At 58.4% G+C, this 21,781-nt stretch overlaps 1 protein-coding gene across 4 annotated transcripts; it reads left to right on the top strand.

Annotated features, from left to right (window-relative positions):
- Positions 1 to 486: 486 nt before the first annotated feature.
- Positions 487 to 21,611, top strand: SRL (sarcalumenin). 4 transcript variants are annotated; one of them, XM_056502953.1, is made up of 8 exons: positions 494 to 554; positions 7,814 to 8,770; positions 10,329 to 10,427; positions 11,288 to 11,383; positions 14,522 to 14,557; positions 18,998 to 19,114; positions 19,816 to 20,049; positions 20,634 to 21,611. In XM_056502953.1, exons 1-8 carry the CDS (start codon positions 494 to 496, stop codon positions 21,443 to 21,445), a joined length of 2,412 nt encoding a protein of 803 aa, XP_056358928.1. In that variant the 3' UTR covers positions 21,446 to 21,611. The 4 variants fall into 4 exon arrangements, with proteins under 4 accessions (XP_056358931.1, XP_056358930.1, XP_056358928.1 ...); XM_056502955.1 differs by lacking the exon at positions 7,814 to 8,770 and having other exon boundaries at positions 490 to 554; XM_056502954.1 differs by lacking the exon at positions 14,522 to 14,557.
- Positions 21,612 to 21,781: the final 170 nt, after the last annotated feature.

Genomic DNA, 21,781 nt, shown 5'->3' with positions numbered 1-21,781 from the left:
AGCTCAGCTCAGGATGTGATGCTTGGGGCCATCCACCTTTGGGGATGAGTGAGGACACAGCCGTGCTGTGATGCTCAGCTCTCCCTCTCCACCCCAAAAGGAGCTGCAGAAGCTGAGGCAGCTCAGGGAGCCCCACTACCCCACACCAGCAGAACTCTGGGGACAGTGTCCAGAGGAGCCCTGCAGGGGTTTATTCCCGCAAAGGGAGAGGCACCCATTTCTGCTATCACCGTGCTGGGGACCGTGCCCCCACACGAGCAGTGCCAGCCCAGGTCCCCATGCTCGGAGGTGCCCCCCATCCCCGACACGAGCCATGCCCAGCGTCCCCTCTCTGTCCCCATCCCCAGGGCCCCCGGGAGCGCAGGAGCGGCAGCAGCAGCAGCAGCAGCATCTGTGCGGGCAGCTGCCTGCCCTGCCTGCCCTGCCTGCCCTGCCCCGCGCCGACGCCGTATAAATAGAGGCAGCGAGCGGCAGGGAGCTCCTGGCAGCCACCATGAAGCGCCTCAACCTGCTCTGCTGCTGCGTGGCCTCGCTCCTGCTCCTGGGCACCGCAGGTACGGGGGGCTGGGGCTCCCGGGGGGCTGCGGGTGCCCCAGGGCTGTGGCTCTGGCAGGGCTGTGGGGTCCCCGTGGGGCTGGGGCTGCCCTTGGGGCTGTGGGGACTCTGCGGGTGCCTCTGGGGCTGGGGGTGCCCAGTTTATGGGGTCCCCATAAGTCTGGGGGTGCCCAGGTTTATGGGGTCCCCATGGGGCTGAGGGTGCCCTTGGGACTGTGGCAACCCCACGGGGCTGGCAGGTCCCCATGGGGCTGGGGGGGCTGCACGGGGCTGCAGGTGCCTGTGGGGCTGGGGGTTCCTCCAGGTCTGTGGCAACCCCACGGGGCTGTGGGGTCCCTATAGGGCTGCAGGTGCCCGTGGGGCCGTGGATGTCCGTGGGGCAGTGGGTGCCTATAGGGCGTGGGTACCTAGAGGAGCTGCCTGTGGGGTGGGGGTGCCCGTGGAGCTGTGAGCACCTTTGGGACTCTGTAGGGCTGCAGGTACCTGTGGGTGTCTGTGGGGGCCCTGCAGGTTTGCAGGGAGGACTGTGGGTGCCTGTGGGGCTGACAGTGCAGGAGAGGCTCTGGGGCGCCCAGTGAGCCCAGCCCTGGGGCAGGACAGGGTGGCAGAGGTACAGCGGTCCGCGCTCCCCAGCAGCTTTTCCAAGATTGGAGAGTCACCCCCAAATGTGCAGGGAAACGTGTCGGGGGGCTGGGGGCAGGCGGGGATGGCGGGAGGTGCAGATTGGGGTCCCTCTTATAGAGCCACGCTGGGCACAGGGGCCGTGCTGCCGCTGACATGCCTTGGGGCAGTGTCACCTGTGCCTGCCGTGGTGCTGTATTTTGGACTGGGGGGGAGCAGGGGGGCGTGTGCCAGGGCGCTGGGCATCCCTGAGGACCCCGGATCCCCTTCCCCGAGCTGTCCCATCCCCACTTCGCAGCCCGCTGCCCGGCCGGGTGTCCCCATCGCTGGTACCCTTGCTTGCCCTTGAGTTAATTCGGGCCGGTTCTCTGCCTGGCCGGGCTCCGGCGGCCGCGCAGCCGGGAGGGGGGCGGCTAAGAATGGAAACAGCCGTGTAAGGGGACACTGCGGCCCGGCGCCCGCGCCCCCCCGGCCGCGCCGCAGCCGCCCCGCGCGGCACCGCAGCTGCCAGCGCCGGCACCCCCGGCATCGTCCTGCCCTTTTAAGGGCATCTGGGGCCATCCTCGGCAATGAATGGGTTTGGGGACAGGCGGCACATCGCGACAGAGGTGGGGTGGCCCCCGTGGGGCTGCGGCTGCGGGCTGTGCAGCGGGGTGGGGAGGTGTTCTGCGGGCATGGCTGGTGGCTGGTGCCGCTCCAAGAGGGGCTGGTGGCCTTGGGGGACGTCAGGAGCTTGTGTCCATGGTGGGTGACCACCAGCCCACGTCTTGGTTTGGCTGAGGCTGGCATGGCACAGTACTGGGATCATCCCCCAGCCCAGAGGAGGCTCTGGGGGTCTCACAGTCCCAGAACTAGCTCTGAGGAGTCCCCACCTGTCTATTGAGGGTCACGTATTTCACCCCAGTACTGTAGGTTTCCAAAAAAGCTCTAAGCAGTGGCATGACTCCCGTGCTTCTGCTCCTCCAAGACCAATGGAATTTGCAGGATGGGTTTTGCTTTTCCTTTGGCTCCAAACTGAACTCTCAGACCCAGCTCCTTTAGGGTGCAGGAAGAGGCTTGGAGAGGGTGTTTTTTCTATTTTTGGGATATGTCTTCCCATTCAACCCCTGTTGGTGCCTTTGAGGCTGTGGGGCTGCAGGTGTCCATGGGAAGAGAAGGGGTCAAAGTCCAGTGGAGAACCAGGGGCTCCATTGGAACATCATGGCAAGAGGTGTGGTCCTTCGGGTTTAGTGGCACCTGGGGCTGCCAGGACCCTGCCACCATTCCCAGAGCCTGGGCATGGGAATTGCCCTGTGCCTGTGCTCTTACAGCCCCCTCCAAGGCAGCTCATTGCACACATGGCTGGGGCTGGCAAAGCTCCTCCCAGGGGCCTGGCAGGGACCAGCACTCTGTGGGGCAGTGGCTCATGGTGAGGGCACTCACCAATACTCCATCTGCTCCTGCCCAGGGGAACACAACTCACAGCTCAGAGCCCAGTCATCCCTTCCAGGCTGGGTGACACCAGCAATGGGCCACAGGGATGCTGGCAGGACAGTGCCCAGACTCTGTGCTCAGCAGCTTTGCCCTGGGGATCCCTTAGCCCTGCAGCCATCATGGATTTGAATGGGAGGACAATTCCAGGCCATGCCACCACGGCCTCTGAGCTGAGAGAGGACTTGGGGAAAGCCCTGGCACAGTGTCCTGCTGCAAGGCATTGCAGGGTTGTCATAGACCCCTCCTAGTGAGAGCAGGAGGGGTCTGTGCCAGCCTCAGCTTCTGGGCATCCTCATCCTGCCTCCTCCTGGAAGGTGTCACCTCAGGATGAGCTCCATCATCATGTTCTGGTGGCATCTTGGGGTGTTGCCCATTACCCAGAATGTGTCACCTTGTAATGTGGGCTCCACCTCCCAGGTCAGAACATCTTGGGAGTGGGACTGTGACCCCCTGTGTGGGCTCAGGGCCCTGGGCACAGCACAGCCATGGGGACACCCCACCCTGACCATCCCAGGCCAATGGCCAACAGAGTAACAGCCTCCCCAGAGCTGGGGACCTCTGTGTCCCAGTGACACCTCACTTCACCTGTTCCACCCTCGAGCACCAGCACAGCCACAACCACTGCCCTTGGGTGTGTGTGAGACAAGGGGCTCAGGTGCCTTGGGTGCTTGTGCCACCTATATCCCTGTCACACCCTGGTGCCTCTCCCCAAGGAGACCCTGGTCCCTGTGGCTGCCCTTTCCTACCCCAAGGCTGAGCAAAGCAAGGCAGATGCTGGGCAGGTTGGCTCTGCTCTGACACTCTCTCCATCAGCCATCCTTGTGTGTGTAGGTGACATCCAGTGGGGCAGGAAGGCCAGGAGACCTGGCTTGTGCATGGCCCTGGTGGCGCAGAGGCACCAGCAGGGCTCTGTGGCTGGCACCAGGCTGTGCCATGCCCAAGGACAGCACTCTTGCCACATTCCCACCGTGAAATCCCAGCCTGGCCATTGGGTCAGGGTGACCAGGTTGCTTCTGGAATTGCCAGTTCCTGAGCTCTGCAGGAATAGCAGCAGCCCTGGGGCTGTGCAGAACTCCACGGAGCTATTTCCAGCCCAGGGGACATTTCCCTTATAAGTGACAGCTGGAGGAAGCCATGAGCTCCTGTGCCTGTGGGGGCTGCAGGAGGGGCAGGGGAGGCTCTGGACAGGCACCCCGAGCCAGGATGGGGTGTTGGCAGTGGCAGAATGGCTCCAGTGCCAGCTGGGCACATGGATCAACCCTTGGGGTCCCAGGGTACAATGTGGAAAAGGCCATGGAGCTGTGTGGCCTTGTCCCTGTGCTGCCAGGTCAGACCCCAGGGCTGGGTGCCCCCACTCAGCATGGCCAGGCAGGGTCTGCCCAGACATTCCCATGGATTTGAGGATTTTGTGGGACATTAGAATCCAGGCTGGCAAGTCCAAGGGGTGACTGGGTGACCAGAAATGACCCAAGGAGGGAGGGGAGCCAGGAAGGCTTGCCCTGAATGAACAGAGGATGTCTCTCAGGACACATCCCTGGGGTGGGTTGGTGAAGCTTCCATGGCTGGAGGCCAGGGGACAGGAGCAGTGGGACCTCCTGGGCATCCTTGCTCTGGGAGAAGGGCTCTCCCAGCCCCAGCCATACCACAGCATGTCCCTTGGGACCCCCAGCATTCCTCCAAGCTGCAAGGGACACCACAAGTAGATGTTCCTCGATGTACAGTGTGACACCTGTCTGTGCCAAAATACCTGACGTTTCCTGGCCATCTGCTCACCAATGGACCCAGATCTCCTCAGCCAGGAAGCAGCAGGTGCTTCATCTCCCACCCTCCTCATCTTCATGTCTTCTTCAAGTCAGGGTCCAGGGTTCCTTACAGACCTTAAGGGTGGGGAGACAGTGGAAGAAACACCCTGCAGCAGTGATTCCCTATTTTCATCTCTATTTAGAAAGGTCCAAGCCCTTTGGTAGATCCTGGTGAGGTTTCTTTACCATATTTTAATAAAAATATCATATGGTTCTGTCCAACCATTTATAGAAATCAAATCACTTCATAACATTTTTAACTAAACTTTAGGTTTTCTGTACAAATGAGGTCAAGTGAGTTTGACAAAACTGTTTCCTAGACATCCCTCTGCAACGAAAACCAGGAATATATTTGCTTTATGCTGGAGTTTTGGGCTCATGAAGCTTCTGGGACATGATGATATATCTGGGCATCCTGGGTTTTGGGGTGCACAAGGGTCTGGAGAGCCAACCCCATCCTCAGCCCCATCCTTGTGCTTGTGTCCTCTGAGCTGCTTGAACCCTCGTGGGACACTTCCCTCTGAAGGTGTTGGCCCAGCTGACCCCACAGTGGAGCTGGAGCTGGGCTCCCCCTGCTCTAAGCCCTGGGCTGGCAGAGCCACGAGCACCATGGGGACCCCACAGAGCCTGGAGGGAAGGGATGTCACCATGAAAAGGGGTCTGCAGCAAATTCAGCCGGAAAATCCCAGGAGCTCCCTGACAGCTTCTTTGTGTCCAGGCAGTTTCCAGGAGGTTTTAAAGGGTTTTTCCAGAATAAAGGTCCCACCAAGCCCCCCCGGGAGGACACGGGGAGCACAGGACTAGCAGGAGCCAATGGATAATACCCCAGGGGAGCGGGGATTGGGATCTGGGCAGGGGAAGGGGGCGTGTGAAAAGCCATCCCCACGTTCAGGGCTCCGATTTCTGCTGGAGGGGGAGAGTGTCCCTCCAGGGCCACCTGTGCCCATCTGTCCCTCCTCACCCTCTCCTGGAGGACCCGTTTTGCCGTCAGGTCTCTGCTGTTCTGTTCCTCCCCTCGCAGGGATGGAGGGGACACCGTGATGTTCAGCCGTGCCCCTCCTTCCCAAACCGGCCACGTCATCCCCGAACCGCGCCGTGAGGTCACCTGAAAAATGTCCCCTGGCAGCTCAGAAAAGTCCCAGCACGGCAAAGGGGCGGCAGGGGCAATGCAAGCCAGGGACCCGCAGGGAGGTCAAGTCCCCGAGGGGAAAAGGGCGAGGTCTCCTCTCCGATGCCACCCATCTGCTTGGCACAATGCAAGGTGCGAACACGGGGAGCCCCGGTGTCACTTTACACCGTGGCTGTCCCCTCCCGGAGCCCCCCCAGGTGGGGACGTCACCCTCGGCTGGCACGGGGCGAGGGGCAGGGGCCAGCGGGGCGGGGGTTTCTCGGGGCTGCTCCTCTCCATCCCGTACAGTTGCCGTGCCGTATTTTTAGCCTGCCGAGGGTGTTAAGCCCGTAACCTTCGGCCCATTTTGCACTCATCGGCCGGCCATGTGCAGGTCAGCACAATTCACCATGGATCGGGAGACCATGTAGGGGAAACAGGGAGAAGGAGGTGGAGAGGAGACAGGGACTTTGTGGCAGACCTTGAAGGTCACAGGAAATAAAGCCCGTGAGCAGCACGCCGGCAGGGACATCCCCATCTGAGTGCCTGGGGGATATTTCCCTTTTTCCTCGAGGGATGGCTCGTGGTGGGCACTGGCCCTGCTGTTGTGCCTGGCCATGGTGGGTGATGGCCCCTCTGGGTCAGGGGGGGCACACAGACCCCAGATAAAGCCCTGAGGACTCTCAGGGTCTCCTCTGCCTGGTCCTGCCCTTCTGTGCTTTGATCCTCATTCCTCTACCAGCTCTCCAGGTCACCAGCTGTTTTTGGGCCAAACTGAGAATATCCCTGTTCCCATCAGCTGAGGGGACCCCCTATTGACTCAGGCTGGTTCCCAGACCACCGGGGCCAGGCAGGGCCATGCTGTCTCCAGCCACCCAGGGCTTTGCAGGTCAAATATAGATGTTCCCATTCAAGAGGCTCCTGCAGGGGTGTTGAAGGAAGGTGACCTGAAGGACCAGGGTGGAAGGGAAGGGGGTGGGAGCTGCCCACCACTATCTCCCTCCATCTGGGAGGCGAACTGGGCGCCTGTGAGCTGTGTGCCAACAGAGGACAGCAAGGGCAGAGCAAAAGTGACCTGTGCATCAGCTTTGGGCAGGGTGAGGGGCTCTGGCAGCGGCTGCAGCTCTGCTGTGCCAGGGAACCAAGAGCCACTGGGAAGGAGGGCAGGCTGGGGGGCAGCCTGTCCTTCCCAGTGCCTGCTGCTGGCATGGTATGGTCACACAGCCCCACCAGCCCCAGCACCACAGAGATAAAACCATTCCCCTGGCATCCCCAAACACAACAAACTGGGCTGAGGGGTCTGGGGCTGGCACCATGCTGACCCCAGCCCAGCTCCTCCTGTGCTTGGTCACCACAGGCCCTGTGGACAAGCCCACTGAGCTCCAGCTTTGCCAAGGTGCTGCTGGACACAGGAGCCAGGGTAGAGGACTGGCCGTGCCCCCTCTCCTCCTGCAGCCTGGGTGGAGGTGGCCTTTTTTCCTGCTTGGCATCTGCTTGCCAGCTGGAGTACAAAGGAATTATTTTCCCCTGAAACGCTCCCCTGGCATGAGATGTTTGGGGGGATTATTTAGACCAGCAGCAACTGTTTGTAACAGAGACAGTATAGCCGTGATCTTTTATTTTTGGCGCGCGCTGACCGATGTTAAATTGCAGTTGGAGCCTATGGAAAATACGGATGGATTCTCCTGGGCCACAGAACACACTCATTGTGTCCCCAGCAGCCGCACGGCCTGGCACATGCTTTCCTAGTGAAGGGACACTCACAATAAATAGCTCCTGAGCCCATGGACAGGGAGGGTTAGGCACTGCCTGTGAAAGGCAGGACCCCATGCCAGGAAGCCTCTTCTTCCTCCACCCCCTCACTTCACCCCCCACCTTGGCTGGTGTGATACTCTCGAGTCAGGGCTGGGGAAGGACCCTTTTAACCTGCCAAGTGCCCACAGCCCCTCCCAATTTGCCATTTTTACTCCTCTCCCTGTTTTTAGGGCAGCTTTTCCGCCTTCCTGCAGTGCTTTGGGGCGGGCAGCAGCCCCAGTGCCAGGCAGGCAGGCGCTGGTGGACAGCCCCTGCCAGCTCTGCTTCGGCCCCCACAATCACCTCTTTGCACCCAACTTGTTGCAACAGGGACAGAAAACTGAGCTGGAGAAGGCTTAGGGAAGAGTTTAAACCTCTTGGTACCAGGCACAACTCCTCCTTCAGGGCCCTGGCGGGTGGCCAGCACGGGTGGGACTGACTGAGCTGTTCTCGTGTTTAGAGCCGCGCGCCCCCGGCACTGCCCACAGCTCCCCGCCGGAGGAGAAGGCCGATGGCAGCCCTGAGGAGGAGCAAGACAGTGGCACTGCTAATGCCTCTTTGCCTGGTGTCACTGAGGAGGGACGTGGAGACGGGGAGAAGGAGCCGGCAGGTGGCCTGAGAGGGAGCCTGGGGCCAGGGGATGGACAGACAGAGGAGAGCAGCAAGGACCAGGGCCAGGAGGAACAGAGCTCAGGGGAGGATTTCATGGCAGCTCATCAAGGAGGGAGCCATGGGCCTGGCACACAAGATGCCCTGGAGAACGAGGAGCCCAGCACAGGGAAAGGAGGCTCTGAGGAGGAAGGGCAGCCAGGGGAAGAGCAAACAGAGGAGCCAGGAGCAGCATCTGCCCCTGAGGGAGAGGAGGAAAGAGATGAGCAGAGCTCAGAGGAAGATGACGAGCAAGGAGAGCCTGAGGAAGGTGAACACGGGGAGTCTGAGGTAGATGGAGGCAAAGAGGAGTCTGAAGAGTCTAAGGAGGAGAAAGAGTCTGACGAAGATGGTGACAGGCCAGAGGATGAAGCTGAAGAGAATGACAAGGAAGCCGCCAGCACTTCCAACAAAAAGAGCCACAGCAAACCAGAAGCTGCTGGCACAGGAGAAGCCAGGGATGGCCCTGCCAGCTGCCATCACCCACCCTGTGGGGATGCAGCAGAAGACCCACCACCACCAGTAGAAGACCTGCCAGCAGCAGTGGAAAACCCACCAATGGTGGAAGATCCACCAGCAAAAGAAGACCCACCAGTAACAGAAGACCCACCAACAGCAGTGGAAGACTCTCCAGCAGCAGAGGACCCCCCTGCATTGGTGGAAAATCCCCCAGCAGCAGCAGACCCCCCTGCAGACAAGACCCCACTGGCAGGAACAGAGGTCCCCAGCACCCCACCAGCTGCAGCCGAGCCCTGGCACAGCCAGATAGGTTGAAGTCTTTTCTTGTGGGTGTGCTGTAGCAGCGAGAGTGACCTCCCATCAACCCGGTGGAGCTGAGCTTGGCACATTAAACCTCGCCTAGTGCATGGCCCTCTGCTAACGCTTGTGCTTCCCCGCCCGCCCCTAACAGCGCCCAGCCGGGGGCAGCGAGGGCAGCATGACACTCTGCTGCCAAAACTGACGGATGCTCCCCTCTCTCCACTCCAAGTCCATGATTTCTCCTCAGGGATGTGGACATGGATACAATTTTTAACCTCCAGGCCCCTTTCAGCACTCTCAGATCTCTTAAAGACTCTTGATCCACTGCCCTCAGAGTCCTCCAGGCCCTTGGCTTGCGTAGGGGCAGGATGCTCCAAGGATGGTGCGGATCCTCTTCACCAGTTCTTGGCTCATAGGGAAGGTGTGAAAAACTAATCTGGGCCAATGAGCTGCTGAGGCACCAGCCCTGCTCAATCAGTGAAAGGCTAACTAGGGGAAAGGGACATGCCCCACCATGATTTCCTAGAAATACTTGTAGACTTTGGCCCACAGGTTGGGCAGTGACCTTCGGACCCAGATTAGTATTGTTGTTGTTTTCATCTGTAACGTCCCAGCTCAAAAAGCCTCCCATTTTTCCCAGAAGGCAAATCTGGTTTGGTCTCTGTGTCTTCACTTGGCAAGTCAAAAGGTCTTCCTCAGCCCAACACTCAGTAGATGCTCAACACAGTCTCAGGGCTTAATGGTGCCCTGCTTGATCCTGCTGTCCCCAGACCTGTCACCAAACCCCTGCTAAAGTCCAACCCATCTCCCCATATCAAAAAGCACTCAGAAGCTCCTGGTGTGCCAGCACCTCCACGGCAAGGACACCTCTGTCTCCCAGTTTTGGGGACACTGGGGTGCCTCCCCCAGCAGAGGTGGCTCCTCATGCTCCCCACACCTGGTATGAAGCCATGAGGAACAGGGCACTGTGCAGAGGGCTCCAGGGGAATATGGAGACACAGGTGGGAGAACTGGGAGGGAACAGCCCCACTGGAAAGGTGAGGAGCCAGTTGGGCCAGGCTGGCCTGTCCCCCAAGAGCCAGAGGCAGCCCCAGCCTCAGCACCCACATCTCCAGCTCAGTGTGCAGTTTTTGGGGCAGTGGGCAGACAGAGAGGCAGCAGCACAAAGCCTGCACCCGAGGCTGAGCCCCACGGAGCTGCAGCTGCCGGGGGAAGCACCAGGGCCCCGCTGGGCAGCAGCTGCTGTGTGTGCTCGTGCTACATCCCAGCCCTGGGAGCCCCTTCCAGGCACATCCTTAGCATTCCCCACGAGCAGCCAGCCCCTCCTCGGAGCCAAGCAGTTGCCCGTGACGCCTCCCCTCGCAGGCACAGCCCTGGCAGCCTCTGGGAGCCTGTGCTGAAGGGAAGGCACACGGCATGCCAAGGGTGACAGCGGCTGCCGTGGGCACGGCGTGCCCGCAGCCTCGGGATGTGTGTGCTCCCCGTGCCCCCTCCCTGGCAGTGGCTTGTGTGAGCTCCTCTGTGGGTTCCCCCTCCACAGTAACAGCTCTCCTTATTCTTTCCTCCAGAAGAGGTTGAAGATGCCAGCGAGCCGACCAAGCGCGACCGGTCCCACTTGGAGAACACCCTCAAGCTGAACGAGGAAAAACCTGCCGATGATGTCTCAGGTGAGGAGGCCATGCACTAAGACCAGGATTTTCCTTCTCTTGTGTTCTGATTTTAACCTTGCTTCTTGCAGCTCTAGTAATGCCAGATCTTCAGTAACAACCCTTTGGCTGCTCTTGGGTTAATGCATTTTAGGTATTTTAAGGACACCCCTGAGGGCATCCAAGAATTAGGAGGGTATAGAGGCTGGAAGATGCAGATGATGAATCAGGCACACCCCTGCTCAAAGACACCTGGAGCAACTTGTAACAAAGGGTTAGGATTTATACTCAAAGTTTTTGCTACCCTAAGGTTTGCTTCTGCTGGCCCTGCTGGCAGTTTGGGCTGCAAAGGCAGTGATATGAGATTCTGTGGAAAAAGCTCCTCCTTTTTTTCTAGCAAGCAGCTCAGGGGCCATGACAGGGAGCCCTGGCACCACGGTGGAGGGCTTTTTGGGATTATGGGTGTTGAGTGCTAAACAGCACTTAGGAAGGATGCTCCTCCCATCAGCTGCTGGGAACAGATGGGGACAGTGCCCAGTGGGAAAGATTAGCAGGGGAGAGGCATCAAAATCCTAGAACAGCTTGGGTTGGGAGAGATGGTGAAGACCACCTCACCCCACTCCTCTGCCATGAGCAGAACACCTTCCATAGACCACATTGCTCCAAGCCCTGTCCAACCTGGCCTTGGACACTTCCAGGAATACTGCAGATCCTCTGAGCAAAATGTGTTACTTAGATCAGTTTGGCCAAGATTTCAGCTGTAAGCCCAATCTCTTGATCCATGGCTGGGCCACCCTCAGGACTGCAGGGAATGGTCCCAGGAGGGTCTCACCCAGCCTGGTGGGGTTTGCCTCTCACTGCCCACATGCTTTGCCCCCCAGGAGTATTGCAGCGGCTGAGGAAGATCTACCACTCCTCCATCAAGCCCCTGGAACACTCCTACAGATACAACGAGCTGAGGCAGCACGAGATCACAGGTAATGCCACGGGCACTGGGGTCTCCAGCACCACCAGGTCCTTGGGATGCAGATAACAGCACAGAGAGCGGAGCCTTGGATAGTGTGCCTTCCTTTGCAGCTTCCCAGAGAGTCTGTGAACATGCTGGGCTTAGAGGCCATGCCCTAGTGAACCCACAGCAGGAATTCCTGCCTCTGCCTCAGCCCATCTGCTGTCAGGGCCATCTGTGTGGGCTGAGCATTGAGCCCTGCCTGCCTCGGGTCTCCCACCTGCTCAACATCAATGCCCTGTACCCCTGCCAAGCAGAGATCATGGCCCAATGAAACTGGCTTGGCAAGGAAACTCAGGAACTCTCAAGGCTGGGGATGAGCTTCCTGGGGGTGGCTGGAGCTGGCATCCTTCCTGCTGGGTACAGGACAAAGCCATGTGGGCAGGGTATTCCTCAAGCTCCACAGCCTTCACTCATCCTGAGAGTTGGAATTTCCAGCCCTTGGCAATCTCAGACACGTTGGATGGGGTGAGCAGGTCCCCGTGGCCCCTGGCATGGTGTGGGCTGAGCCAGCTCATACATATGTCTCTCTAGAAGAGCAAAGTGCAGCCATGTCCCAAGATGCTCACAAGAAGCAGGAATTTCTTGTGATCCAAGAAATAAAAGCAGCCTCATTTTCCAAGCACAGATGGCTCAAGCCCAAGTCCATCTTCCTTGTTCACTGGAGTAATCCTCCTCTGAGTATGAGCCAGGGCCAGATGTCTCCTGAGTATCCAGGGGACTCTGCTGCCAGTGTCAGGACTTTGTGCCCATGTCAGCCTCCTGCCAAGGTCCTGAAGTTGTCCTTGTCCTGCAGCTCTGCCTGCCTCCCCAGGTGTCCAGGCCCACACTCCTGCAGCCATGCCCTCCTTCCTGGTGAGGCAGGACCAGGATAGACCCTCCCCACAGAACCTTCTTTTACAGCTGGCCTTGCTCCACACAGGCCCCACACTCAGCTGGGCAACCTACTGGGGCACATCCCTGTGGAGCAGAACTGCTTTCCAGACACACCCCCCCTGCAACTCCTAAGTCTAGGTCAGACATTCTATAAGCAGGCTTGGACATCTCCCTGCCCAGCCAGGCCATCTCCAATGTAGAGCACAGGGAAGTTACCTGTGGGAGGGTAACTGAGGGTCACAACAGCATGTCCTGATTGTCACCCCATGGCTGTTGGCCTGTCCCCTGGCAACACCCCAACTTCCTTTCCAAGCTGCTCTGGTCTATATTGGTGATGTTTGCTGTCAGCTCAGCTTGGGACACAGTTTAGGAGGATGTTTGGTGCTACAGGGGCAGCTGGTGGGCTCTAATCTCCACTTTGCTGTTCACAGCCAGAGGATGCAGCCCCCAGCCTCAGTTTCCAGCTCTCAGGACTCTCTACCCTACCCTTAATCCATCCCATGCCCAAGCAGCCACCTCCCTGCTCCTCTTTTGGGAAGAAACAAGTGTTTAAGTGTTCCCCAGACTCCTGCTGTCTTCCTCCCTCTCAGCTCCTGAGGAAACAACCATTAACCCTGGTGTTTTCCCAGGTTCTCTCAAACCCAGCTCCTGAGCTGGGACAGCTGATCCTGGTGCTCCTCCTGGCTTCAGCTCAACACTCCACGGTCTGTTCCAGCTCCCTGAGAGGAACAGCTGCCCCTCAGGCTGACAGTCCCCAGCATACCCCACTGTGTCCTACAGGGCACCCTCATGGTGCTGTGACCCTGGAGCTGGTGACCCACAGTCCTCTCCTGGCCCCAGGGAAGGGCACAGGGGTGCTGCACTGCCTCCAGTCCTTGTCTCAGCTGTGAGACACTCTGGCCATGCTCCCCTCCAAAAACTTTCTACGGACACCAAACTTGTTGAATGATCTCTGACAAGCCAGCCACACCCTGGCACACACAGCCCTATCTGGAAACCTACAGCTCAGCAGTTTGTCTTTCATAGCCACAGATCCAGCTTTTCCCAATCCCTCATTAGCAGTGTAATCAGAGAAACCTGCACATTAGTTACAGGGTTGGCCCAGGGAACCCTCTTGACATTGGAGGGCAGGTGAGGACACAGTGGAGCTCAGGGAGCCTTCTCAACACTTGCCCTGCACAGTGCCCCTGTCCCAGTGGGTTCATTCCATCAATGGTGTCCCTGCAGGCTGGGAGGTGCTCCCAGCTCCCCCCTGTGCCCCCTCTCCGTGGTGGCTGGATGGCACAGAGCTGCCAGCTGAGCTGGCTGGGAGGAGCAGGACAGCTGGGAGAGCTTTGGGGCAGGCCTGTCATGGAATCTGTGTGACCTTTGGAGGTGTAAACCAATATAGAGGGGTGCTGTGGCAGGCACCCTGGCCCCTCCATTACGTGGCAGCCTTCCATTTTGTCTCCCTTCCTATCAGCTCCGTTCACTGCAGTGCAATCCAAAGAGTTCCTCTGCTCCCCACAACATGTGAAAACTCCTGTGAAGTCCTGTGGGAGCTGTGGCTGTCACCATCAATTCTCAGGGTGCATCTCATAAAGCTCCCACACACCCTCTGCTTAAGCCTGGCAGATGCCATTTCCTTCTCCCTGCCTGCCACCCTCCTGCCTCTCTGCTCTGCCATCCCACGTGGATGCAGACATGCTCTGGCTGGGTCCAACTCTGTGCTTGGAGGGACTATCCCTAGCTGAGGGTGAGGGATTCTCCCAGCCCAGCCATGGGAAGCTTGCTGTGAGGTCATACCAGGTTGTGGTGCATGCTGGTGACCCTAATTACTGATATATGCTAATTAGCGAGTGTAGGGAATGACCTCCCAGAGGCCATCACCAGCTACAGAGCGAGGTCCAGGTGACCCTGTCACTGGGGTTCTCAGGACATTTGCTGGGTTGGTGGCTGCCTAACCCTGGCTTGTTGGGCTCCGTGTGCTCTCTGGGTGATGCCAGGGAAGGCAACAACCCCGCAGAGCAGGGGTCGGGATGCAGGGCACCCGGGCCACATCCCCTTCCTGCAGGGCAGACAGGGGTTCAACGCTGGTCCTGGGAGCTGCAGGTCACTCCCAGGCTGTAACTCCTTGTCTCCCGCTGGGAATGTGGCCATCAGCTCCCTCCTTGTCCTGGAGCACACCCGGGCTGTCGCACCCCTCCTCGGACTCACGGTTCCTTTTCTCTCTCCCCGTGTCCCTCGCTAACAGCTTACCCCGGACGCACCCTGGGCTCCTCGGCCACAGGTTGGTATCGCCGCTGCTCCCTGCATGCTGCCGGCGCTGCCTGCGCTCTGCACTGCGCTCGGCTTCCCGGGCTGCTGCCCCGCTCAGCTGCACTGCCCAGGCACCGAGAGAGCCCGGAGGGCACAGAGCAGGGACCCGCCGTCCCCACGGACAGTGTCCCCAGCCCTTCCAGAGCCCGCACTCTGTGCGTCCCCACAGCCCCATCATTCCCTCCTATCCCCTCCTCGCCCAGGCTCTGACACCTTTCCCTCTTGGTTTAAGACTGAGAGGCAGCATATTCCTCTGGCCAGGGTTCAAAGGCGATCCTATGTGACCGGCTGAGTGAGATGGGGGCTCAGTCTGGAGAAAAGGAGGCTCAGTGGGGGATCTTCTCACTCCCAACTCCCTGATAGGAGGGTGGAGCCAGGTAGGGCTGGGTCTGCTCCCAAGGAACAAGGAGCAGGGCAAGAAGAAATGGCCTCAAGTTTCACCTGAGGAAGCTTGGATTGAATATTGGGAAAATTTCTTCAGAGGAAGGGCTGTCAGGCCTGGGGGGATTTAAAAGCCCTATGGACATGGCGCTTGGGGAGTTAGTGGTGGCCTTGGCAGTGCTGTGGGAGCATTTAGAGCTGGTGATCTTAGAAGGCTTTTCCAACCTAAACAATTCCATGATTGTATGTGTTGGACCTTTAGGTTGATCTCTCACCCACGGCGTGAACTGGAGGAGCTCAGCTGATAGCTTGTCCTATAGAGGGGATCTCTTCCCACCCTTCTCTCTCCTATGTACAGAAACTTTCCTGAATGTCCACCCTTGATCCCACAGCAGCTGTCCCAGTAACACGGGCTGGCCCCTGCCCAGAAGCCTCAGCCCCCTCAGAAGCTCGAGCTGGCTCTTGTCCCTGCCTGTCCTGCTCAGGGTGTGCTGCCAGGTCCCCCCAGAGGATCAGGAGATGGGAGACAGTCCAAGAAATGCCAGCCAACACCCAGCCCTTCCCCTGGGCCTGGTGCTTAGCCACGAGAAAAATGCTCCTGCAGGGAAATCCCATCTTCTGTCCGTCCTGTCCTGCCCCACAGCCACACTGCCAGACCCTGCCAAACCAGGCTCCTTTGGACATGGCCACAGCAGAGCCCTGCTGGTGCCTGGAGAGCCCCTGGTTGCTGCTGTGCCAGCGTGCCAGCAGTGGAGAGGCTGTGGGTATTTATAGCATATTCCGATAGCTGCCTTATCTCATCTCGGGTTCAGGCGCTCGCACACGTGCTGCCGGGGTGGGCGCAGGCACAGGGGGACAGGGGAGGCACAGGACACCTGCAGCCACGTGGGCTCCTCCCTCTGTCAGTGGACACAGGTGTTGTGAGGATACTCATGGAGCTGGAAGCTTTGGGAGCAAGGGTTGCCCTCCAAGAATTGCTGGATCCGTGCCATGGGCACGGCCAGCAGTGCTTGTGGCACAGGGGTGGGACAAAAGTCTGGGGGATGCTGGGAGTCTCCCCAGGTGTTCCAGCCTTCCTGGGTGGCTTGAGGACAAAGAAGACATTGGTGCCCATGGCTCAGTTGGAACCAGGAGAGGAAGGAGATCCTCTGCTTTGCTCAGCATCCTCAGGACAGACTTGCCCTTGAGGGAGAGGCCACACCAGGCACATCTGCTGGGCTTGAGGACAAGGGGGGACAAGGCCCTGCCCAGGATTAATCACAGAATCATGGAATGATTTAGGTTGGAAAGGATCTTAAAGCCCACCCAATTCCACCCCCTGCCATAGGCAGGGACACCTTCCACTATCCCAGGTTGCTCCAAGTCCTGTCCAGCCTGGCCTTGGACACTTCCAGGGATCCAGGGTCAGCCACAACTCCTCTGGGCAACCTATGCCAGGGCTCTCCACACTCACAGGGAAGAATTTCTCCCTAAATCACCTCTAACCCTGCCCTCTCTTAGTGTGAGGCCATTCTCCTGTGCCTTGTCACTCCAGACCCTCATCCAAAGTCCTTCTCCAGCTCTCTTGTATTTCTTTTAGTCACTGGAAGGGGTTCTAAGTTCTTCCCAGATCTGTCTCTTCTCCACCTCAGAGCAGCAGAGCTTCCAACCAAGGGCAGTCTGGCACTGCCACATGGAAAAACCTCACAGAAAGCCACTGCTCTAGGAAATAAAACTACTTGGACATCCACACTGCTCCTATGCCCAGAGCTGAGCAGCCCAAGCAGACCCAGGCTCTGCGGAGGGATGAGCCTGGGACTCGTCTGAGCTTGAGCTGAGAGCGAGCAGCCACAGGGTGGCTGGAGAGAGCCGCTGTGATGGAGCTGCTGCCGTCCCCGCCCGGCTGCCGGCGAGCTCCGGCTCTTTGCCGCTGTCCGAACCATCAAACTGACCCGAAGTGCTGCTGGCAGACACAGCACGGGGACATAGCAGGGACACACCCTCCCGGGTGGGAGATGCTCCTTCTCTCCCAGCCTCTGGGCAAGCAGCAGGGAATCCAAACGCGGCCTCCCATCCTTCAGCTGCTGCAATTCCTGCAGAGTTGCAAGTGCCTGGCACTGCCCACGCAGCCCATGGGGGGTAGAGAGGTGCTCGAGGGGCCGTGGGTGACCAGGCAGGGGGGCTGCCCGTGTTGCTGCCCACCTTGGCTCCGTGGAGCAGAGAGGGGGATGTGCAGCAGTGCTGGAGCTCGCAGGTGCCCACATTCACACAGTCACACCTGGCCAGGGATGTGTTATGAAAGAGCACTCAGGGACCCACCCCAAACCTCTGGCACAACATCACAGGGATAATGGTAATAATAACAACCATCCATAACCTAATTAAAGCTGGCAAGAGAGCAGAGCAGCGGCGACAGAGCAGCAGAGGAATGATTAATAATGAGAGTCCAAGGTTTCAACACTTGTTTTGGTCCCGTGTGAGAAGAGAAGGCTGGATTTCTGCAGCTGCCAGCTGCAGTGGGGTGCAGGAAAAACCAAGCACCTGCTTCAGAGGTGCTGCCCTGCTTTGTGAAGGAGGGCTGAGCTGTATGGATGCAGCAGTGCCTCATGGAGAGATGTCCCCAGCCCATTCCCTTCCCCATGGTGAGCCTGTGGTGAGCAGACACAGCAGGAGGAGGCTGGAATGTTCTCCCCAGTGCCTGCCCCTATGGCCAGATGGGTTCAGTGTGAAGCAGTGCCCTGCAACATCCTTGGAGCAGGAGCTCAGCACCATGGGGGCTTTGTGGCTTCCCCCACCTTGGAGATGGATCCCTGGCCTGCTGGAAAGCTGCTGGACCACCAGGGGCTCTCAGCTACCTCATGGAAAATAGTTCTGCTTTAGGCATGGGGATGAAGAGAAGGTGCTGAGGGCAGCACAGCTTGCCCAGGGCATCTCCTTGCCTTGGGCCATGGGGGAAGGCTCTGCTCCAGCTGAGATAGCAGCTCCCAGCTCCTCTGGTGTCATCCATCCCCTGGCTGAACTGCTAGCAACAATGGGATGGACCCTCTCCCACCCAGAGCATAGGCTGGGGTTGGTTTTCACCAACGGGAACTCACTCAGTTTTACTTCCATTCTTGTCCTGTTTATTCTTGTCCTGTTTCGGACTCACAGGCTCCTGTGTGTCCTGGGCACAGCTTGAGGGCTGGCATCAGGCCCTGGGCTCCTCTGGCTCCACTGGCTGGGGGGTCGAGCAGTGTGGGCACAAGCTGATTGCATGAGTCCTGTTTGAGCAGGGATTGCTCCTAGGGGCGCTGGCTGTGTGTGTCCAGGGACGTCTGTGCTCCTGGACTGATGGCTTGGCATGGGGACAGGTCACCATCCTCATGGAAAAAAAATGCGACTTGAAGAATGCAGGATGGGGACTATAGTTCACTCTCCTTCTGCCTTTCCCCAAGCTCAAAGCGGGGCTGTTGCCCTCCCCACATCCAGCTGGAGCTTCACACTCAGCTCACAGCCAGGCAGTGAGCTCCCGCTCGGCTGGAGGGTCGGGAGGCACGGCCCGAGGGTAGCTCCCTGCGAGGGCACGGTGAAAGGCTGGCAGGCTGCTGGCTCGAGGCTCGCACCGCGCTTACCAAGCCCTGCCCGCAGCTCTCCCGAACCCACGGCAGCTCTCCCTGCACGGGCACCGGCCCGGCTGCGGCACGGCCCCTGCTTTGCGGCGGCTGCTGCCTTCAAACAACGCCCCCACCCCGCAGCCAGCCCCAAACTCACCCGGCTAAACCACAAACAAACCGAGACAAGGCTTAAAAGACCTTCCAGTCCTCCGTAGTCTAAGAAGGGCTGAACCTCGGAGAAGGTGGGGCAGCGAGGGGCCTCTGCCGCAGAGCACGGGGCCGTCCCGCTCCCGCGGCCGGCGGGGCGCTGCCTGGGCTGGCCAATGGCTGGTGGCCCCCGAAGGGCGGCTGTTTGCCCGCACCGCTCACATGGGATGCTCGTTACAGCCGGGAGTTAATCGCACGGCGGCGACGGCTATTGTTCCTTCACTTCCTCTTGTTATTTCCCCTCTCCGCAGATGGGGAGATCACTTCCAAGCCTATGGTGCTATTCCTGGGACCGTGGAGCGTCGGCAAGTCCTCCATGATAAACTACCTCCTGGGGCTGGACAACACTCCCTACCAGCTCTACACAGGTACCACACTCACTGCTTTGCCAAGCGGGGGCCGGCACCTGCATTTCCACATCCGTGCAATTCCCGGCCGTGTGTCTTCCATCCCTCCTTACAGCAGGGAGCTTGGGATCTGCTCCGTGCCACCTGGCTGCAGTGCCATGTGGAGGGAGAGGTTCCCCATCACAGCCTGTCCACCTTTCCAAAGTGGTGGAGAGCATCTCTCCCACAACATCTTCATCCTGCAGCACAGGGCTCCCAGCTCCCAACCCCAACACCAACCCCGTGAGTGGCAGGCATGTCAAAAGGAGAGCTCACCTTTCTCTTGCCCCCTCCCCTCTGCACATGCAGCCAGCTAATTCACCCTCCCTGGAGAAAAGCCATTCCCCTTCCTTCCTCCCTGCTCCCACGGATGTCATCTCACAGCTAAGGGCAGATGTCCATGGCCAGATCAGTGCTGTGGTAATGACAGCTCCCAGGTTCTCATGGTTCTCCATGACTCCTTGTGCAATCAGGCCATTTCCAGAGAAGCCAGTCCCCACAGAAAACAACCCCTTGACATTTTCCTAAGAAGTCTGGGCAGGAACTTCATGCTGCTTGCCTTGCCCCTGCATCTCTTGAGAAGCATGCACTGCTCCCAAAGCTCCCAGCCTCAGGCCAGCCCTGTTGTGTGCATAGCCTGGCACAGATTTCACACCTCTGCTGCTCCTCTCATTGCTGCACAGGGGCAGAACCCACCACCTCTGAGTTCACTGTCATCATGCACGGCCCCAAGCTGAAGACCATCGAGGGCATCGTGATGGCTGCTGACAGTGCTCGCTCCTTCTCGCCCCTGGAGAAGTTTGGGCAGAACTTCTTGGAGAAGCTGATAGGCATTGAGGTGCCCCACAAACTGCTGGAGCGAGTCACCTTCGTGGACACGCCAGGCATCATCGAAAACCGCAAGCAGCAAGAAAGAGGTAGGGGTACACTGGGTTAATCTAAGGGACTCCAAAAAAGATGCCATGGTGATCTCAGGTGACAAAGGTGGCTGAAGCACAATGGAGAAGGGTCCTGACACAACACAGGCTGCCCAGGACAGTGGTGGAGTCACCATCCCTTGGGGGGATTTAAAAGATGTCTGGATGTGGCACTTGGGGACAGGGGTTTGCTGGTGGCTATGGCAGTGTTGGGGGAATGATTGGACTCAATGATCTTAGAGGACTTTCCCAACCATAATGGTTCTCTGATCCTGTGATTCGTTATCTGCTCACAGGTACAGCAGGAAGCTGTGGTCAGCATCAGGGAGGAGGAAGGTTTAGAGATAAGGGTGAGAGAGACAGGCAGTCACAGGCCCAGGCACCCAGGGATGGCTTTTCATGCCAAGAAGGCCCAAAATGTTTTTAGCATGTGAGAAAGAGGTTCTAAGCTACAGGAAAAGTCTGCTGTGCCTCAAAACCTATGTGACCCAAATGGGGATTGAAGCACAGCAGGCTCATGGTTTATCAACCCCTTGATGAAGGGACTCATCCTGCATTGGATTTCCCTCTTTCCTCTCCTCAAGGTTACCCATTCAACGATGTGTGCCAGTGGTTCATTGACAGAGCCGATCTCATCTTTGTTGTCTTTGACCCCACGAAGCTGGACGTGGGCTTGGAGCTGGAGATGCTGTTTCGGCAGCTGAAGGGCCGCGAGTCTCAGATCCGAATCATCCTGAACAAAGCCGACAGCCTGGCTACCCAGGAGCTGATGAGAGTCTACGGCGCCTTGTTCTGGAGCCTGGCTCCTCTCATCAACGTCACAGAGCCACCCAGGGTGTACGTTAGCTCTTTCTGGCCCCACGACTACCATCCAGAAACCCACAGAGACCTGTTCCTCAAAGAAGAGATATCGCTCCTGGAAGATCTCAACCAGGTGATTGAGAACAGGATGGAAAACAAGATTGCCTTCATCCGCCAGCACGCCATCCGGGTGCGCATCCACGCCCTGCTGGTCGATCGCTATCTACAGACCTACAAGGACAAAATGACCTTCTTTAGCGATGGGGAACTGGTGTTCAGGGACATTGTAGAAGATCCTGACAGGTTCTTTATCTTTAAGTCCATTCTGGCAAAGACCAATGTCAGCAAATTTGACCTCCCCAACCGCGAGGCTTACAAGGACTTCTTTGGCATCAACCCCATCACCAGTTTTAAGCTGCTGTCTCAGCAGTGTTCCTACATGGGAGGGTGTTTCCTAGAGAAGATCGAGAAGGCCATCACCCGGGAGCTTCCCGATCTCTTGGGAAGCCTCGGCTTGGGCAAGAAGCCCAACGTGCTCTCCTGCGATGTCACTGGCTGTGGCGAAACCCCAAAGAATCGCTACAGGAAACCCTAAGGTGACCCACAACCCAACTGTCCACGTGTTCCTACTGGTGAATGAGCTTATGTCTTATCTGTCCAAGAAGCCGTGGTTTGTTAACCCTTTGAGTGCCGCGCTGGCAAAGGCTACCGTACGATGAGGACATCGATGGCAGGGGAAGATGGGTGGGCATAAGGAAGAGAATGAAAACTGTGAATTCCTGACATTTTATCTTTGTTCTTTCGAGTAGAAGGCAATGTTTAAGCTGTAAGTATGAGCAATGCATGGGCAGGACTGCAGCTGCTTTTCCACTGGTGCCAAGAGTGCATGAAGAGGAATTTCAACTTGTGCATCCCCGAAGCCATGAAGGAG

Source organism: Oenanthe melanoleuca, chromosome 14, assembly GCF_029582105.1.
Source record: "Oenanthe melanoleuca isolate GR-GAL-2019-014 chromosome 14, OMel1.0, whole genome shotgun sequence".
NCBI lineage: Eukaryota > Metazoa > Chordata > Aves > Passeriformes > Muscicapidae > Oenanthe > Oenanthe melanoleuca.
This window is presented reverse-complemented; position numbering and strand designations above follow the sequence as displayed.